General features: G+C 33.9%; 1 protein-coding gene across 1 annotated transcript; it reads right to left on the bottom strand.

Moving 5' to 3' along the window:
- Nucleotides 1-14,290: 14,290 nt before the first annotated feature.
- Nucleotides 14,291-17,333, bottom strand: LOC127150982 (uncharacterized). Its single transcript, XM_051090060.1, has 7 exons — nt 17,208-17,333; nt 17,088-17,138; nt 16,939-16,965; nt 16,681-16,806; nt 16,470-16,553; nt 14,632-15,015; nt 14,291-14,554 (listed from the first exon to the last, which is right to left on the bottom strand). Exons 1-7 carry the CDS (start codon nt 17,331-17,333, stop codon nt 14,291-14,293), a joined length of 1,062 nt encoding a protein of 353 aa, XP_050946017.1.
- Nucleotides 17,334-18,747: the final 1,414 nt, after the last annotated feature.

The following is an 18,747-nucleotide window of genomic DNA, read 5'->3' as shown; positions in this document are numbered from 1 at the left end:
ATCTCGAAAATGATAAGCTGAAACAAAAAATACAAGTGATCTTGTTCTTGACTTTTGCTCCAATTAATATGTCGAATTAATCAAACTATGCATTTGGACATAAGTTTGATTAAAAATGAAGTTTTGATACAGCCCAATATCAAATTTGTAGTGAATTTTGATTTTAATTCACAATTTATTTAACTTCATTTCAAATCCATTTATGATTTGGGATAAAATTTAAACATTTTTTTTTAATAGATGAGAAAAGAAAATCGGGGGATTTTTTTTTCCAAGATTTGAGCTTTTTTTTTTTTTTTAAGGTTTAATTATGAAGAGGATATGGGAGGGATAAGACTTGAAATTTTTTTAACGCTTTTAAAAAAAACAGAATGTCATTTTTTTTTCTTAATTAATCTTTAAAAAAAACAATAGAGGAGGTTTTTTTTTATTATTATTTAATAAAGGAAAAGAATAGAGGAGGTTAGGAATTCTCTCCTATAATCTCACCTAATCTAATTATTTGTTAAGAAGATTTTTATTTAGTTTGTTGAGAAAAGATTTGATTTGCTACCTTCCATCCTTTATAAATAGGGAAGAAGCTTGCAAACAAAATTCACACCAATTCATCTTCTCTAACTTTTTTTTCATTGCATATGTATTTGATCCTCCAATTCTTTTTCTTTATTTGGGAGAGAAAAAAAAATCCGATGTGCTTCTTTTTTTTTTTCATGATTTGGAAGAAGAGGTGATAGATGAAAAATAAAACAGATTTTTTTTTCATTCAATTGGTAAGGAAGAGCACAGATGAAGAAGAAAAAGGAGACAGAGAAGAGAGAAAAAAACCCCCTTTTTTAAAAAAAATTTTGGAGAGATTTCTTTTCTTTTCCTTTTCTTTTTTTTTTTTCTTTTCTTATTTCTTTTTTTTTTCTTCTATTTCTTTCCTTTTCTTTTCTATATATATATATATATTTTTTTTTTTTCTTTTTCTTTTTCATTTTTTGTTTTTTGTTTTTTTTTTTTCTTACTTCTTTTTTTTTTTCAATTACTTTTTCCCCTCTTTTTTTTTCACGTTTTCATCTTTTTTTTTTTTCAATATACATATATGTTTTTTTTTTTTACATTTTTACTCTTTTAGTTTAGTTTTGTTTTTCTTTGTTTACTTTTATTTCATTTTCATTTTTTTCCTTCCTGTCCTTTCTTTTTTTAACTTTTTTTTGTTTTTTTTTTGTTTTTGTTTTTTTAGAAAAAGTTTTCTTTTCTCTTTTTTTTTTAAAATCGTTTTGTTCTAACATTTTTTTTTCAAGTTTTTTTTTAGTTACTTTCTTTTTAAAACTTTTTTTTTCTTTTCTTGTTTTTTTTTTCTCTCTTTTTTTTTTATGCGGCTGATGTAGTTCTTTTTTTTTTTTCTTTTTTTCTTTTTTTATCGTTTTCCTTTTCTTTTATTACCGTTTATCTTTTTCCATTTTTCTTTCCTTTTTTTTTATCTTTTTCTTGTTCTTTTTTTTTTCATTTTTTTTTTCAATTTTTTCAATTTTTTTTCTTTTTTTTATTATCTTTTTCTTTCTTTTTTTTTTCTACAATTTTGTTAAAAAGAAAATTCAACCATTTTGTCCCCATTTTTCCAAACTTTTTCTTTTGCAATTTTTTTTTTTTACTCCAATGTTTTTTAACAATTTTTTTTTTACTTACCCTTCTTTTTCATAAGAGTGAAGCTAAACCTTTTTTTTTTCCACAAATTCTTTTTTCATACGAGTGAAGTGTGTAGATGATGCGCTTGAACAAATTTGAGAATCGAGATGCCGCTTGAACAAATTTGAGGATGGATTGCCGCTTGAACAAATTTGAGGATGATTGTTCTATCGACTACACCGCATGGAGACGATGATGATTGTTCTATCCACTACACCGCATGGAGACGATGATGATTGTTCTATCAACTACACCGCATGGAGACGACGATGATTGTTCTATCGACTACACCGCATGGAGACGATGATGATTGTTCTATCCACTACACCGCATGGAGACGACGACGATTGTTCTATCGACTACACCGCATGGAGACGACGACGATTGTTCTATCGACTACACCGCATGGAGATGACGACGATTGTTCTAACGACTACACCGCATGGAGACGACGACGATTGTTCTATCGACTTCACCGCATGGAGACGACGATGATTGTTCTATCGACTACACCGCATGGAGACGACGATGATTGTTCCATAGACGATGATGATTTATCGAGTGTGCCGCATTGAAGATGGAGTTGATGATGATTTCGCTGCGCTGCCTTGAAGATGAAGATAATGATGGTTTCGCTGCACTGCTTTGAAGATGAAGATGATGATGAAGATCCTCTCGGCTGCAACATATGTGAGATGAAGATGATGATGAAGATCCTCTCGGCTGCAACATATGTGAGATGAAGATGATGATGAAGATCCTCTCGGCTGCAACATATGTGAGATGAAGATGATGATGAAGATCCTCTCGGCTGCAACATATGTGAGATGAAGATGATGATGAAGATCCTCTCGGCTGCAACATATGTGAGATGAAGATGATGATGAAGATCCTCTCGGCTGCAACATATGTGAGATGAAGATGATGATGAAGATCCTCTCGGCTGCAACATATGTGAGATGAAGATGATGATGAAGATCCTCTCGGCTGCAACATCTGTGAGATGAAGATGATGATGAAGATCCTCTCGGCTGCAACATATGTGAGATGAAGATGATGATGAAGATCCTCTCGGCTGCAACATATGTGAGATGAAGATGATGATGAAGATCCTCTCGGCTGCAACATATGTGAGATGAAGATGATGATGAAGATCCTCTTGACTGCAATATATGTGAGATGAAGATGATGATGAAGATCCTCTCAGCTGCAACATATGTGAGAAGATGAACATGATGATGAAGATCCTCTCGGCTGCAACATATGTGAGAAGATGAAAATGATGGTGAAGATCCTCTCGGCTACAACATATGTGAGAAGATGAAAATGAGATGATGATCCTCTCGACTGCAACATATGTGAGAAGATGAAAATGATGATGATGATCCTCTCGGCTGCAACATATATGAGAAGATGAAGATGATGATCCTCTCGGCTGCAACATATGTGAGAAGATGAAGATGATGATCCTCTCGGCTGCAACATATGTGAGATGATGAAGATGATGATTTTCTCGGCTGCAACATTTGTGAGAAGATGAAGTTGATGATTTCCTCCGCTACAACACATTGAAGATGAAGATGATGATCCTCTCTGTTGCAACACATTGAAGATGATGATGATGGTGAAGATCCTCCAAGCTGCAACATATTTGAAGGGACGACCTTCTCGACAGCAACATATTTGAGACGACGACATCCTCGGCTGCAATATATATGAGACGACGACTTTCTCGGCTACAATATACTTGAGACAAAAATCTTTTTGGCTGCAACATATTTGAGACGACGATCTTCTCGGTTGTAACATATTTGAGACGATGATCTTCTCTGCTTCAACATATTTAAGAACGGCAATCTTCTGAGCTGCAACATATTTTAGGGGACGACCTTCTCGACGATAATATATTTGAGACGACGACATCCTCGGCTGCAACATATATGAGACGACGACCTTTTTGGCTGCAACGTATTTGAGACGACGATCTTTTCGGTTGTAATATATTTGAGACGATGATCTTCTCTGCTACAACATATTTAAGAACAATAATCTTCTCAGCTGCAACATATTTGAGACGATGATCTTCTTGGTTGTAACATATTTGAGACGACGATCTTCTCAACTGCAACATATTTAAGAACGACAATCTTCTCAGCTGCAACATATTTGAGGGGACAACCTCCTCGGCGACAACATATTTGAGACAACGACATCCTCGGCTGCAATATATATGAGACGACGACTTTCTGGGTTGCACGAGACAACGACATTCTCAGCTACAATATACTTGAGATAAAAATCTTTTTGGCTGCAACATATTTGAGACGACGATCTTCTCGGTTGTAACATATTTGAGACGATGATCTTCTCTGCTGCAACATATTTAAGAACAACAATCTTCTCAGCTGCAACATATTTGAGGGGACGACCTTCTTGACGGCAACATATTTGAGACGACGACATCCTCGGCTACAATATATATGAGACGACGACTTTCTCGGCTACAATATACTTGAGACAAAAATCTTTTTGGCTGCAACATATTTGAGACGACGATCTTCTCGGTTGTAACATATTTGAGATGACGATCTTCTCAGCTGCAACATATTTAAGAACGACAATCTTCTCAGCTGCAACATATTTGAGGGGACGACCTCCTCGGCGGCAACATATTTGAGACGACGACATCCTCGGCTGCAATATATATGAGACGACGACGTTCTCGACTACAATATACTTGAGACAAAAATCTTTTTGACTGCAACATATTTGAGACGACGATCTTCTCAGCTGCAACATATTTGAGGGGACGACCTCCTCGGCGGCAACATATTTGAGACGACGACATCCTCGGCTGCAATATATATGAGACGACGACTTTCTCGGCTACAATATACTTGAGACAAAAATCTTTTTGGCTGCAACATATTTGAGATGATGAAGATGAAGATCCTCTCGGCTGCAACACATGGGAGAAGATGAAGATGAAGATCCTCTTGGGCACAACACATGGAAAGATCCTTGTCTGCAACATATCAAAGAGGAGTAGAGTTCGCTGGTCAACATTTTGGAGAAGAGGCGAAACCGCACCTTACGAAGGTAAACAATTAAACATCTCTGTTGTCACAAAAGAGGCCACAGAGGCGCTAGCTACGGTTCAAAAGAGCCTGAACGCTACACGCGAAGAATTTAAGAACTTCAAGTGGAGGCTTTAACTTTGCCCCCTTTGCCCCCATTCTTTTTTTTTTTCTTTAGTTGTATTCTTGTAAATACAATAATTTGTTGAATGGTGATGAGAATGTTCTTATTCTGGTGTGACTGCTCCTAAATTTCATTTTATACTGTTTACGCATCATTTACTATGCGCTTACATCATCACAATGAAGAATAATTTTTTTTTTTACGTGCGACTGAACTTAAAGTGAATTTTAAGCTGCCTACGTACCCTTTTTATAACATAGGGATCAAGTCATAACGTAGTTCAATTTTTTTTTTTTTTTTTTTTTTTTTTGCCATTCACCTTTTAATTTCTTGTGGGCTAGGAGCACCATGCAGTTTAGGCTCTTGCAATAAGGAGCTTTGCATTAACAGTTTTTATTTTCAACAAGAATTTATTCATCTCCTTCGTTTGTAGGATTGGTGAAGATAATAAATCTTGGTTTCACAGTCAAGGAACATTCTGTATTTATGTCAACAAACAACTTCCTCTTCATGCGTGACGGGGCACAACTGTGAATCTTATCGACATCATTTTCTTCAAGAAATGGTTTTTCCTTCGAAGATTTCATCTCTCTTTGTTGTTGATCATTTTTCATCTTTAGACGATCAAAAGCAGATGTTGAAGGTCGATCTTTCTTCGATGTGGAGATACTCAGCCTTTTGAAAGTTGAAGTTCGAGTGTAAATAAATGTTGGACATTGGTTTTCCTCTTCTTTCGCGGCCATACTTAATCTTTGAAAGACTGAAGATCGAGTAGTTGAAGGCTTGATACGATCAAAGACAGAGGTCCTTTGATTAATTTCATTTGAATTGTTGACTTCTTTAGAAGATCCATAATTGTTGTCGACTTCTACTATGCTGGCAGCATGACATGCAGTGACTTCAAGTATTTCTTCTGGATGATCCTCAAGGAAACTTCTTGGGAGGAATTCTGTCAAAGTTATCGATCGTCGAAGTTGGAGGAAGTCCTCATCTTTTCCTTTTATGGGCTTAGGATTCCACATCTTCTTGTTCCTTCTTCCTTTCGTTTTATAGGAGATGCTTACTTTTGCATACTTTTGATGGAATCGCGACTCCTTTTGAATGGAATTTGGTTGTCTCCCTTTTTGACGAGTGACTGTTATCCATCCTTCGCCATCATCTTTACCATGCGCTTCTTTATTTTGGGAGTTTATCGCCACGATCCTTTGTTGGAATAGAACAAGTATAGGTGCAGAAGTCCCAAATTAAATCAAGCTTTTTCTTTGATCATCAAATTGTGTTAATGGCGGAACATTTGAAGTCATCTCGATCGCAACATGATTCGTCTGAGCTACTTCATCAATATCTAGCTCGATCTTCTTTTCACGAGCCAACTTTAGAATTAGCTCTTTCAACACGAAACACTTTTCAACAGGGTGACTAATGACCCGATGATACTTGCAGTAGTTAGGATCATCTACTTTTCCTGCTTGTTCTGGTCGTTTGCATTCTGGCAGTTGAATAAGTTGGTTCTCTAGCAACTGCTCTAACATGTCTGCAACATCAGAGTCAGGAAATGGATAAACTTTTTCCTGTCTTTCTTTAAGAGTTGACTGTCGCTTTTCATCGCCATCATGCTTTCTTTCAATTTTTGTTTCTTTTCTTTTAGAGAAAGATTTCAAAGGAGTTGCATGAACAACAATTGACTCTTTTATGACACTATTTGCAATCTTTTTAGTGTCATCAAGTTCATTCTTGTCACTCCTCGATTTTGGAATCAAGAAATCTTTTGCTCCTCTATTGGCGATACTCAATTCCATATCATGGGCACGAGTCGCCAACTCTTCAAACGTGCGAGGTTTTATTCCCTGTAAAATATAAAGAAGTCCCCAATGCATGCCTTGAGTGCACATCTCCACTGCAGACAGTTCGGTGAGTCGATCCTTACAGTCAAGACTCAGAGCTCTCCATCGGTTGATGTAGTCGATGACTAGTTCTCCCTTTTATTGTCTTGTGTTTGTCAACTCCATCATGCTGACGATACGTCGGGTGCTATAGAAATGGTTGAGAAAGTCCCTCTCAAGTTGCTCCCAATTATCAATGGATTCAGGTTCCAGATCGATGTACCAGTCGAAGGCATTTCCTTTGAGAGTTCGACCGAACTGTTTGACCAATAAATCTCCTCGCGTACCAGCAGTTTCACATGTTTCGATGAAGTGAGCAACATGTTGTTTTGGGTTGCCTTTTCCATCAAACTGTTGGAACTTGGGAGGTTGGTATCCATTCGGCATTCTGAGATTGTCGATCCTCTTCGTATATGGTTTGGAGTACAAGGAGAAAGTTTGAGCAGGTCCACCATATTGCGTTTTGATGGAGCTTGCAATCATCTCCTGTAATTGTTGAACAGACAACGATGCAATTGAGGTTGAATTTTGTGGTTGACTTTCTTGCATAACTGCCTTCCCTTTGTCAGTATTCTTGACAGTATGTTTATGACTTGATTCAGCAGCATCACGACTTTCAATGTGATTCTTTAGAAATGCAATCTCATAATCCCTTTCTTCCACCACCTTCATGAGCATGTTCACCTTCTTTTCAAGCTCTGCCATTCTATTTTCACTTGTATCCACGTTAGTTACCATAACTGATATTATATTTGGGTGAGGCATTTCCTCACTTGAGGGTTTAGAGGACGAGTAGTGTTCGTCAATCGCATGATTTTCTTTGATTACAATTCCACCTTTTGGTGGCTTGGAGATTTGCTCCCAAATATTCTTTGCAACTTCAAAAGGTGGCATATCTTCAGATGACTGAATCTCCCTTGAACGGCTACGAGTGTTTGGTCGTTTTCCGATGTCACTGAGAGCTTTGGAAGTGTTGCCTTGAGATGTCATGATTTGGATGTTCTTCAAAAAGAGAAAGAGATGAAAGGTAGAGATGGTCCCACTGGGTGTGCCAAATTGTTCACACGAGATTTTAGGAGAAATTTAATTCGTGGAATCGAACTTTGTATTGATTTATGTATTGCGGATACAATCTCTAATATTTACTCCTTTGATTCTTTCTCTCGGATACAAAAAGTAAAATTTAAAACTTCGTGGTCTTCGATCTTCAAGAAGTTGTAACTACAAGTCAATTCAAGCTTCAATCTTCTGGAATTCAAGGAAAGTTTGATCTTCCAAGTCTTCGATCTTTCAGAAGGTTGATTTTGAGGTTGATGATAACTTGCACGTCTTGAGAGTCTTCAGAAGTTTTTGTCTTCAATTCTTCAGAGCTTCGATTCTTCTCTTCAATCAAAGGTCCTCCCAAGATGAATGAGAAGGTCTCTATTTATAGAGAATCTCGATGGGCTTTAGGTGGGCTTGGGCCCATTTGCTTGTTGGGCGGGCTTAGGCCTGGGCCCATCTGCTTGTTGGGTTTGGGCTTGGACCCCTCTGCTTGTTGGGCTTGAGCTTGGACCTGTTTTCTTGACAGGCTTGGGCTCGGACCCATTTGCTCGATCGGTTTGGGCTTGGATCCATTTGCTTGGTGGGCTCGAACTCGACCCACTTATTTGCGCAAGCTCGGGTCCATTATTTCTTTGCCCAATTTTTTTTTAGGGCCTTGAACTAGGTTGGGTATGAGAAAACTTGACTACTCAAATCCAATCAAATTATAATTATCTCAATTTTGCTGTGATGACGTGGCGTGATTTAATTGGTCAAAATTTCCTGTTCAACAGGTACAAACAGAAAATATTAATTAGGCTTTTTCTAGGGAAAGTAATATCTTCTAATTTTGAATATATGTATATATAATAAGATTTTCAAAGCAGTCAACGTTGACTTGGTCAAACCTAACAGTGCTAAATATAACCATTTTAATATGTTAATTAAAACAAAATGATTTAGTCATTTTTTTTTGTAACCGTCTAATCATTTCCCTAATTAGTTAGTCTAATCGTTGTTCCAATTTTACTAAATATTCTACAAATATATATATTGTTCTTTCTTTCTAGTTGAGAAGCCGCCTCAATCAACTCTAATTTAATTTAGATAAAATCCCAACAAATATAATTATGTTATGATAGATGGTATAATATTTTGCTTATGTGACCATAATTAGAGTTGGTATGAAAGATTTTTAGGCCCATCACGAACTAAGAACAACAAACTTTGGTTGAGTTGATATGTGTCCCCAAAATTCAAGCTTAGAAACAAACAAACAAACAAAAGGCAAACTAAAAATTGTACGGCTCTCCTTTCTTGCTATCCTAAAATACGAGTTATCGAATTTAACTGTGATTTAATATAGACCATAATTGATAAAAAATGAAAAATAGCAAATCCCAAAATTCTTTTGATTTATGACAAAATGACTGCCTGATTTTTTTTCCAACTTTTTTTGCTTGAGTTTACCCTTCCACGAATGGCAATTGCTCCATACAAATACATCGTTTTTGTTGATATCAAAAAATCAAATAAAATATCACATAGCACGAATACAGGTGTTTATAAACACATTTATTTTTTGTAAATCTTAACTAAATCAAAAATTATTCTATTGTTGCTGAAGATTGAACCAACATCATCTACTATGTCTTTAGTTTCAACATCCCCTAATTATTAGGATACAAAATCAGGTAATTAACGAATTTTTATATTTCATATTATTTATAAAAAAAATATTAAATAATACATATTACAAATTTTTAATAACAATTTCAATCTCCACCCTTCCCTAAAATCGCTAATTTGAATTCAAATTTTACCTCGAATAACTTCAAAGATAAATTCAACTATTTCGCATTTTTTATTCTTCAAATTATTTATCAAAAAAATAGACATAAATAATATATAATACATTTTTGATATTTTAACATTATTTTCTACCTTATTTTAACGTTTTAATTCAAAATTTTAACACTATTTTAAAATTCAAATTCTAGACATTAATTTTAGATTGTTAGTTTGAATCCCAAAATTATTCCAAAGATAATATTTGTTATATATCTCACCCTAAAATTACACTTTGGTTTTAATTTAGTTTGAATCCCTAAAATTATGCCAAATACAATATTTGAATCCCTAAAATTATTTTGTATAATTTATGAAACAATAATTTAAGATACATCAGTTATATGCTATGATAAAACTGAAAATTAAATCTTTGCAATTTAATAATATTTTAGCACATATCTCTTTAGTTAATTATTCAAACACATTTTAAATAATGTTACCAATTTAAAAATATATTGATGTTGAAAATACCCTGTATTTAAGTAGTGAATTACCTAAAGCTCAAGACTCACGTAATAAAACAGGAATTATTGACCTTGATGCATTTGAATCAGCTCATACCGGTATACTTATTAGAGTTGGATCAATGTTTAGGAATAAATCAGTTTTGAAGAAACCTATTTATATGCTTGCTGTGAATAATAGTTTTCAACTAGTTACTGTTAGGTCCAATCGTACATTGTTCGATACTCGGTACAAAGATTCGCCTTGCCCTTGGTATCTACATGCTTCGGTATTAAAAAAAATGATATTTGGATAGTTCGTAAATTCATAAATACCCATCAGTGTGTTGTTGACATCGTGAAGAATGATCACAGGCAAGCAACATCTTGGATTGTTTCTGAGTGTACGAAGTCATTCTTTAAAATGAATGACAATGCTCCATGTCGTCCTTCAGAAGTTATCAATTATATGAAGATTAACCATGGAGTGAATGTAAGCTATGATAAAGCTTGGAGAGGACGTGAAATTGCTTTGAATTTCATTAGGCGTACTCTGGAGGACTCGTATGTCATGTTGTCTGCATTTTCAGATGCATTGATCCAAAACAAACCAAGTATAAAAACTACAAATACACTGTATTTTAATAAATAACACACGATCAATTTGGAAATACAATGTAATTCTAATTTATTTCATTTCACTGTTTTTAGTTACGTATACGGCTGAAGAAGCAAATGATGAAGATCAATTTAAATACTATTTCATGGCACTAGCTGCTTCAATTGTTATTTCAGTTGATGGTGCAGCCATGAAGAACAAATACCTTGGTACGCTCATTTCTACTTGTACTATTTATGACAATTCTCAAATCGTGCCACTAACATTTGCTGTTGTTGATTCAGAGAATGATTTGTCATGGGCATGGTTTTTTGGAATCTTAAAGCTGTTTTTTAGGAACATAATGAAATGGTAATTGTGTGATGCTCACAAAAGTATAGAAAATGGGTTTAATGTCGTTTACGAAATAGCTGAACATGGATTATGTGCATTTCATTTATTCAAAAACTTGAAAAAGAACCATAAATTACTTCCCATGGAGGACTTGTTCCATAAATGTGTCAGAGCTTATACCCCATTGGAATTTGAGTACTACATGAGACAACTTGATCAACTATCTCCATCAACTAAGCATGAGTTGGAGGTTGTTGGAAGACACAGGTGGACTAGGGCATTTTTTAGGAGAAAAAGATATCAGGTTATTACAACCAACATCTCTAAAAGTATGAATTCTACTTTGAAAGAACAGTGAGAATTGCCTATAATTGAACTTCTAGAATCAATTCGTAGTTTTGTTCAAAAATGGTTTTACAAATGTCGTATCAAATGGAGTTTCCAACACACAAAACTTTTAATATATGTAGAAGATATGATTCGAGAATCTCTAAGGGAAAGTCGCTTAATGAATGTAAGTTGTTTAATATTCGAAAAATAAATGCAATAAGTATGTATTCACTTATTTGTAGATGACATTTTTTGTAATGATTTGACAGATATATCCTGTAGACCAACATGAATTTGAAGTCCACCATCATAAGAAACAATTTGTTGTCAACATTTTAGACCGCACATGCTCAATGTCATCAATGAGACCTTGATATGATCCCTTATATGCATGTATTGCATTGTCCACAAGAAATCTTAATCTAATTTTTACACTGATAAGTTCTACTATGTCTCAAATTTGATAAACCTGTAGAAGAAGGAAACACGTCCTACTAGCAGCATAGACCAAATTAGGAATACGCACCAAGGTGGCAATTATGGAATACATCCATCACAGGTTAAACGTCCAGCTGGAAGACAAAAAAAAAGTGAGGTTTACTTCATTTTTATAGAAAAAAGTGACTGGTTGTTGCTGCAAGTGTGGTCAAAGAGGTCACAATTGTAGGTCTTATAAAGAACCCATTCAACGTTAAGTTATTGTTTTAGTAATTTTCATATTTAATAATTTTAAGTTTTAAGTACTTTATATTTCTTTTCAAATTGTCTATATTCATAGGTGTATCTGTTATTAATGGGGTTGAATGATTCGCTCAAATAAGATTGATCTTTTGTTCATTGAAATACAAAGTATTTCTTATATTTTACAACAACTTAGGTATGTTGACTTTGCAAATACATTATATTGTATTGATTCGTTTTAAATTCAAGTATAGTTATTTTCAAACTAGATACATTGAGGTCGTCCTAATAAGAAAGTCATGACATATATTACCACATAGGGTCAAGATACATTATGTCTAGTTTCTAATCGTATTTGGCTTTCGAAGTATATCTCTTTTTTTGTAAATATAGTATATTGGTTATTTTGAATGGGCAGGTTATATGATGTTGATTATAGCAACTATAAATTATATATATAAGTTGTATTATTATATTGACTACATGAAAACATCATTATCCAAATACAGTGTATTTTAATTTATTTAATTTACAACTTATAAGTCTGGATTTGGGAATCACTTCACAAATAGATTGATAAATTTTATATATCTAAAAACAATAGATTTTATTTAAACATAAAAATTATAGAACTAATGTAATTAAACCAATAAATCTATAAATATGTCCATAAATTGTAGACCCCTAACAAAAAAGTTTAAAATGAAACTATCAAGCCTGACTTAGATGCAAATCAAATGATGGTCTTTCTGAAGATAAATTCTCTTTCTCTTTGTTTGATGGACCTATTTTTCCTCTTACAACATCTATCCATATTCTTGTTGACACTAGCGTAACTTCTCAATATTGTTTAGCATTTGATCTCTTCATTCGTTGTTCCATGTCTTCTGCCATCTTTACCAATTCTTCCTTTGTCATGTTCAACTAAAAAAAATAAAGAAGTCCATTAATAGAATAACAAGTTATAACTTACATATGAAGTATGGGATATGCGTACGTGTTTTAGAATAACCCTCGTTGTTGGATTATTTTTGTTGATATTTGAAAGCATGTCTTCACTTGACATCTTTCCTTTAATCTATAAATTGTTGGCAAACAAGTGTACTGTACCATTTTCGAAATCGTGGACCCAGATTCATATTAAGTATATTATTACCCTGGTCATCTGTGGTCTATCTTTAATTCTGCGAAATGCTGGTTGCACATTCTTCAACAGTCTTAAGGTTGAATTCAATGAACATTGATCCAGTGCATACTTTAGTATTTCTAAGGTATTAGTTAATAGTATTATAATAAAATCTATCATCCATATACAGCTATTCACATTCTTATAAGGAATAAGCAGTCAAACCATAAATCCAACAAGCGAAATTTCAAATATCTTGTAATTATGATCCACACTTCATAAAACTAATAGATATCCATTATAACAGTCATGCACGATAACAAAAAAAAAAAATACATGTCACTTCTGACCACAGCAACCCATTTTCACTTAGCCAAAGTTACAAATACCCTGTAATCGAGATCTACACTTCTTAAAACTAATAGTCATTCTATATAACAAACATATTCCAATTATTCAATCTCTAGAATTCAAATAGCAACTTCTCTGAAGTTATAAACCATTCATGATAAAAAACAGCCAAAGTTTCAAATACATAACAATAAACCATTCAAATACATATAAATAAATCACAGCAAGACATCTCATGCAGCTAGAGTTTCAAATACACTGTAATTGTGATTCAAACTTCTTGAAACTAATAATCATTCATTACAGCAAACATATACCATTCATTCAGTATTATACTTATCAAACGTCAAATCAAATAAAGAGCATAGAATTCAAATACCAAGTCCTTTGAAGATTCAAATCTCTAATGATGACAAACAGTGTCAAATTGTAAATAACAAAGAAATATACATATCATCGATTGTCACACACTTCCTAGTATGGTGAGCCTACTCCACGCAGTTAGAGGTACAGGTTCAATGTAATTGAGATACATATGTCCTAAAACTAATAGTCATTCAATATAAGAAACATATACACATCTAGTACTATATCGTTTTCCTTCTATCTTCTTTTTTCTTGATTTTGTCATATATAACACTTTCGTCGATTGACCGTATGGGCCTGTTTATTTCCTCCTCGATTTCCTCTGTGCCCTATTACAATTATGTACATATGTTAGTTTATAAGATGTATTATACACAGTTTCAACAGGTTGTACTATATTTGGTTTTTTTCTTTACCTTATACGGTGAGCGATCTCCATCTTATTCTTCGGTTGTTGGTGGTGTTCCTGATTTTTCCATTCTAGGTTGCCCACCAGCTTGCCCTCTGGAAGTTTGGATTTGACTTCATCCATGCTCCTCTTTCCGTCTTTGTCTTCATCGTCGTCCTTTTTACCAAACATCGTTGGATTGCTTAAATCCAAGTTCAAATCTTCAACGTCGTCTTCTTCTTGGTCCTCTTCCACCTTGTCAAGGTGCTCTTTAAATGCTTTTGCTCCCTGCGTACCAAATACAGTATATTTGTTAAGATTTTGTTGCATGCACACATGTATTGAAGTTTATATAAAATGCTTACCATAAATTCATAGGTGTCCTGAGCACCCGAAGAACTAGGTTGCTGGGTCCTTATTGCTTCTATTATTACATTCATCTTTTGTCCTAGTTTTTCAAACCGAGTATTCATTTTCAATTCTATAGATTTAAGAAAAGTAAGAATATCCTCCATACTATTCTCCATCTTCTCTTGGGTCTTCTCAATCTTTTCTACAATTCTCATCAAGCCATCAGTCTGACTTGTAGAGGGCATGTCTCTATTCAGCGAAACATGAGCAACGCAGTCAGAATGTTGGGTCTTTCGAAGCTCATCTTCTGCTTCTTTGAGTATATCTTTTTTCGCCTTGTGGAATTGTGCAAAGTATGGCCTTCCCAACTTCATTTGGTGTGGCGAGCATGGGGGACACTTAAAGTTGTTTCAAAAAGAAACAAAATACTTTATAAATATTAAAACTATTATAAATATTAAAACTCTTACAAATTAGCAGATTTACATACCGTAGACAAATCGAAGACCTTCTGTTTTAGATCCTTCCATTTGGGTTATGTGTTAGTTGTCCAATTTATAATCCTAAGGACTTCATTTGAAATCCTCATTACAAAGTAGTTGGGTGAGGTACTCAATGTTGTGATTACCAAGTAAGCCCAAGCAAGAATGGGAAAAATAAAGCCCTCCCATCGAAATCCCCGTTTGCCCTTTGCTACAAATAACCTTATTCATGAACTCTACTAGAAGTTCAAAAGCAACTCTACCCCATGGATACCCATCAAAGAGTTCATCATCGTCTACCATAATGATAGGATTCCACTCTATACTTAAACTTTCTTGCCTAGGGATCAAAAAACTCTCAAGAAAGTACAATTTGGCCATTTTTATCCTATCTTCATCGGTGCAAGCAGTGCTTATGTTGAATATAACGTTCAAGTACTGCCTTGTCACAGCTTTAAGGTATTTAAAATATACTTCTTTTAGTCGCCCACCCTCTTTTATATCCTCTTGGTTAATATCAGAAATCTCATGGTAGTTTAGGCTGATTATAAGGGTAAACTCTCTCAACCCAAACTTCAGAACTCTCCCTCCTATTAGAAAATAAAGTTGGCTAGTCGATTTGGGTTTGCACATTTTCTGAATAAGGTGCATTAATAATTGGGAGGACTGGTTTGTTGTGGAGAAGTTTAGAAAGTGCTCAAATATCCTCTCTCTAAACCTATTAATCAGCCTATCTCCAAGATTTTCTTTGATTTTATCTATTATCATGCTCTTTGTATATAGATTGATCTTTAAAGGCTCCTTTCTCCTTTCAAAGCACATTAAGTAGACCGAGTCCTAATATTGATGTGAAAAAACTATTAGTCAACCACAAATATATCTATCAGAGTCAATTAATTAACACTAAAGACATATTAAACAAATACACTATAATTACCATAAATAAATCTCAGACAATCCATAGAATTGAATACATTGTAATTATATTCAATGTAACATAAGTCAAAATAGACAATGTAATTCAGAACATGAAATACACTCAACATATAAACTTCATAAAACTCCCAAATCAATACACAAATACACTGTAATTAAATGCATCATATACATGAGAATTCAAAGCATACAGTATAATTCACAAATGAGTTACATTCATAATACACAAATACAGAACATGATGTACATTCAAAATGGAAAATGAGTTACATTCACAATACCATACTCCACATTCAAAACATGAGTTACATTCAGAACATGAGTTACATTCATAATACATAAATACAGTGTAACTGAATGAATCACATATAACAAAAGTCACAAATACTATGTAATTATCATACTTCACATAGACGGTAGTACCATACACATACCTCGGATTTTTTCCGTTTCATTGGTGCTTTTCCCTTCCTCCTTCGATCTTCTCTTGTCTTTTGTTTCTTTTTAATAGTCTTTACCTATGTTATAAAACAAAAATTTATAGCCAATACAGAAAATAATCAACACTTGATCAAATTAACCAGAATTATTATCTGTTGGTCTTTCATTTTGTTCAATCGTCCATGAACTCGAATCTTCATCTACCGCTATCTCACCCTCCCCTTCTTCATCGTTATTTTCTTCTACTTGTTTATCTTCTTCTCCTTGTTCATCTTCTTCTCCTTGTTCCTCTTCTTCGCTTTCGCTTTCAGTATTTTCTGGTTTGTCAAACTTATAATCAATTTATATAATTACATAATTGAAGTACAACAAAGGGGAACACATAACTTTTCTTCAACCTCTTTTTGTTTCTTTTCTTCAACTTTCCTTCTGTAAACTCGACTTTTTGAAACCTACGCAAACCACAACATCAATAAGCTTTTTTGAAACCTACACAGACCACAACTCATTGGAAAATAAATATGCAGTTTACCAAGCTTTTTATCCTTTGTTTCTTCTGTACAGGACGTCTTCTTTTGGCGATTCAATCATCCCATCTTTTTTAAAGTTACTGGACTGTCTCGCTTGCTTTTCGACCCCTCCACCATTATATCTTCTAGTCTCTGTAAGGCATAGAAAAAGCTATAAACATCTAAAACTTCTACGTAATTCTTAAAAACATACATTAGTACCTCGTTAGAAGAACACGACAGAGTTTGAATTCCCGTTGGCAATCTTTTCTTCGAACCAGTGGTGATCCCTACGGCTCTTAACCTGTCACTTGTTCTCGTTCTGATCTCTCCCTTCTCTTTTTTCATCTTTATATTCTCTATAGTTTATAAAAATAATATACATTTATAGGTACACAAAAAATCCCGTTTATTCTTCCTAAAATAAATGACATATTTGTTCCTATATTATTTATATAATCTAAAAAAATAATTAAATAAATAAATAAAATATAAAATATATGTTCAACTGTATCTATAAATATAACATTTAAGTTAAAAAATTTAGTACTCTATTTTCAAAGTAGAAGAACACCATACATCACAACAATGGAAGAACTATAATATAGAAAACAAATCCAAAGAAGAAAATGTGAGAACAGGGTATTTTTTTTAATTACTTGCAGAAAATATGAGAACAGGAGACAAATCCAAAGAAGAAAATAGAAGAACTCGCCAATTTGAAAACAAATCGAAGAAAAAATTTGAAGCAGACAAAGGGTATGGAAACGAACGAACCGAACCTGAAGATGTGAAGCCTGAAGATTGAAGATGTGAACCTTAAGAAGCGAAGCGAAAGGACCTTTTTTCGAATGGACGAAGGTTGAAATAAGTGAGAAGATTTAAGGTTAAAATGAAACGGACGAAGTTGAAGATTGGAAATGTGCCAGATGAAGTTGAAGATTGGAGATTAAAGTGGAACAAACAATTGAAGTTGCAAATAAGATTAAAGTTGAAGATTGAAGTGAAACGGACAAAGTTGAAGATTGGAGATGTGCCAGACGAAGAAAATGCAAAATGAACGATGGGTTCTCTTCTAATGTGAAGGACAAGATGCGGACAAAGTTTGGGTTTTTCAATTTGAAGTAGACGAAGTTGGGGTTTTCAAAGTAAGAGAAGGAAATGTCAAATAAGGAAGGAAATGTCAAATAAGAAAGGAAACGTTTGAAGACCCTTTGTCTCCAAATTTCAAATAATGGAAGATCTGAAACTATGGCTTACACAAATTGAATGAGATGTGATAACTTGCAGAGCTTTAAATGTGGTTTGATAGGTTCTTTTCTGTTTTGGGGGAAAGTAGGGAAAGTATAATATTCAAATGTGGGTGCAAAATTTTATTTAATTATAGGATATTTGGGGATTAGTAAACAAATATATTTAGAAATCACATTTGTCACTTAGGTACAATTTTTATTTAAAATTATTATGTTTTGCTATTTTGTCAATTTAAAAATAAATTTGGCATGTATACAAAGTAAACCTCTAATTTTCTCATTCTTTTTGTCAGCTCAAGTTGATAGAGTTAAATAATTGGGCCATGACTAGGTTTGGTCTAAGTCCAAGTCTAACTGTTTTGGACCGAACACTAATTAGGCTCAAGCTGGTCCTTGAAAACTCAATCGTGTATGAGTAGGTTGGGCCTTTGGGCTTTTACAAGAGATGCAATGATAATAATCAAAAAATAAGGGAATAAGATGGTTGAGTCGATAGATTGCCTCAACAG

This window comes from Cucumis melo, chromosome 9 (genome assembly GCF_025177605.1).
Source record: "Cucumis melo cultivar AY chromosome 9, USDA_Cmelo_AY_1.0, whole genome shotgun sequence".
NCBI classification, from domain to species: Eukaryota; Viridiplantae; Streptophyta; class Magnoliopsida; order Cucurbitales; family Cucurbitaceae; genus Cucumis; species Cucumis melo.
Note: the sequence above shows the minus strand (reverse complement) of the source record. Positions and strands in the feature narration are given on the sequence as shown.

Coding starts and splice junctions, on each gene's coding strand:
- LOC127150982 (XM_051090060.1), bottom strand. CDS start 17,333: ATGAAAAAAGAGAAGGGAGAGATCAGAACGAGAACAAGTGACAGGTTA. Junction 17,139..17,207: donor TGTCGTGTTCTTCTAACGAG/GTACTAATGTAT, acceptor TATGCCTTACAG/AGACTAGAAGATATAATGGT. Junction 16,554..16,680: donor AAGGGGAGGGTGAGATAGCG/GTAGATGAAGAT, acceptor TTTATAACATAG/GTAAAGACTATTAAAAAGAA.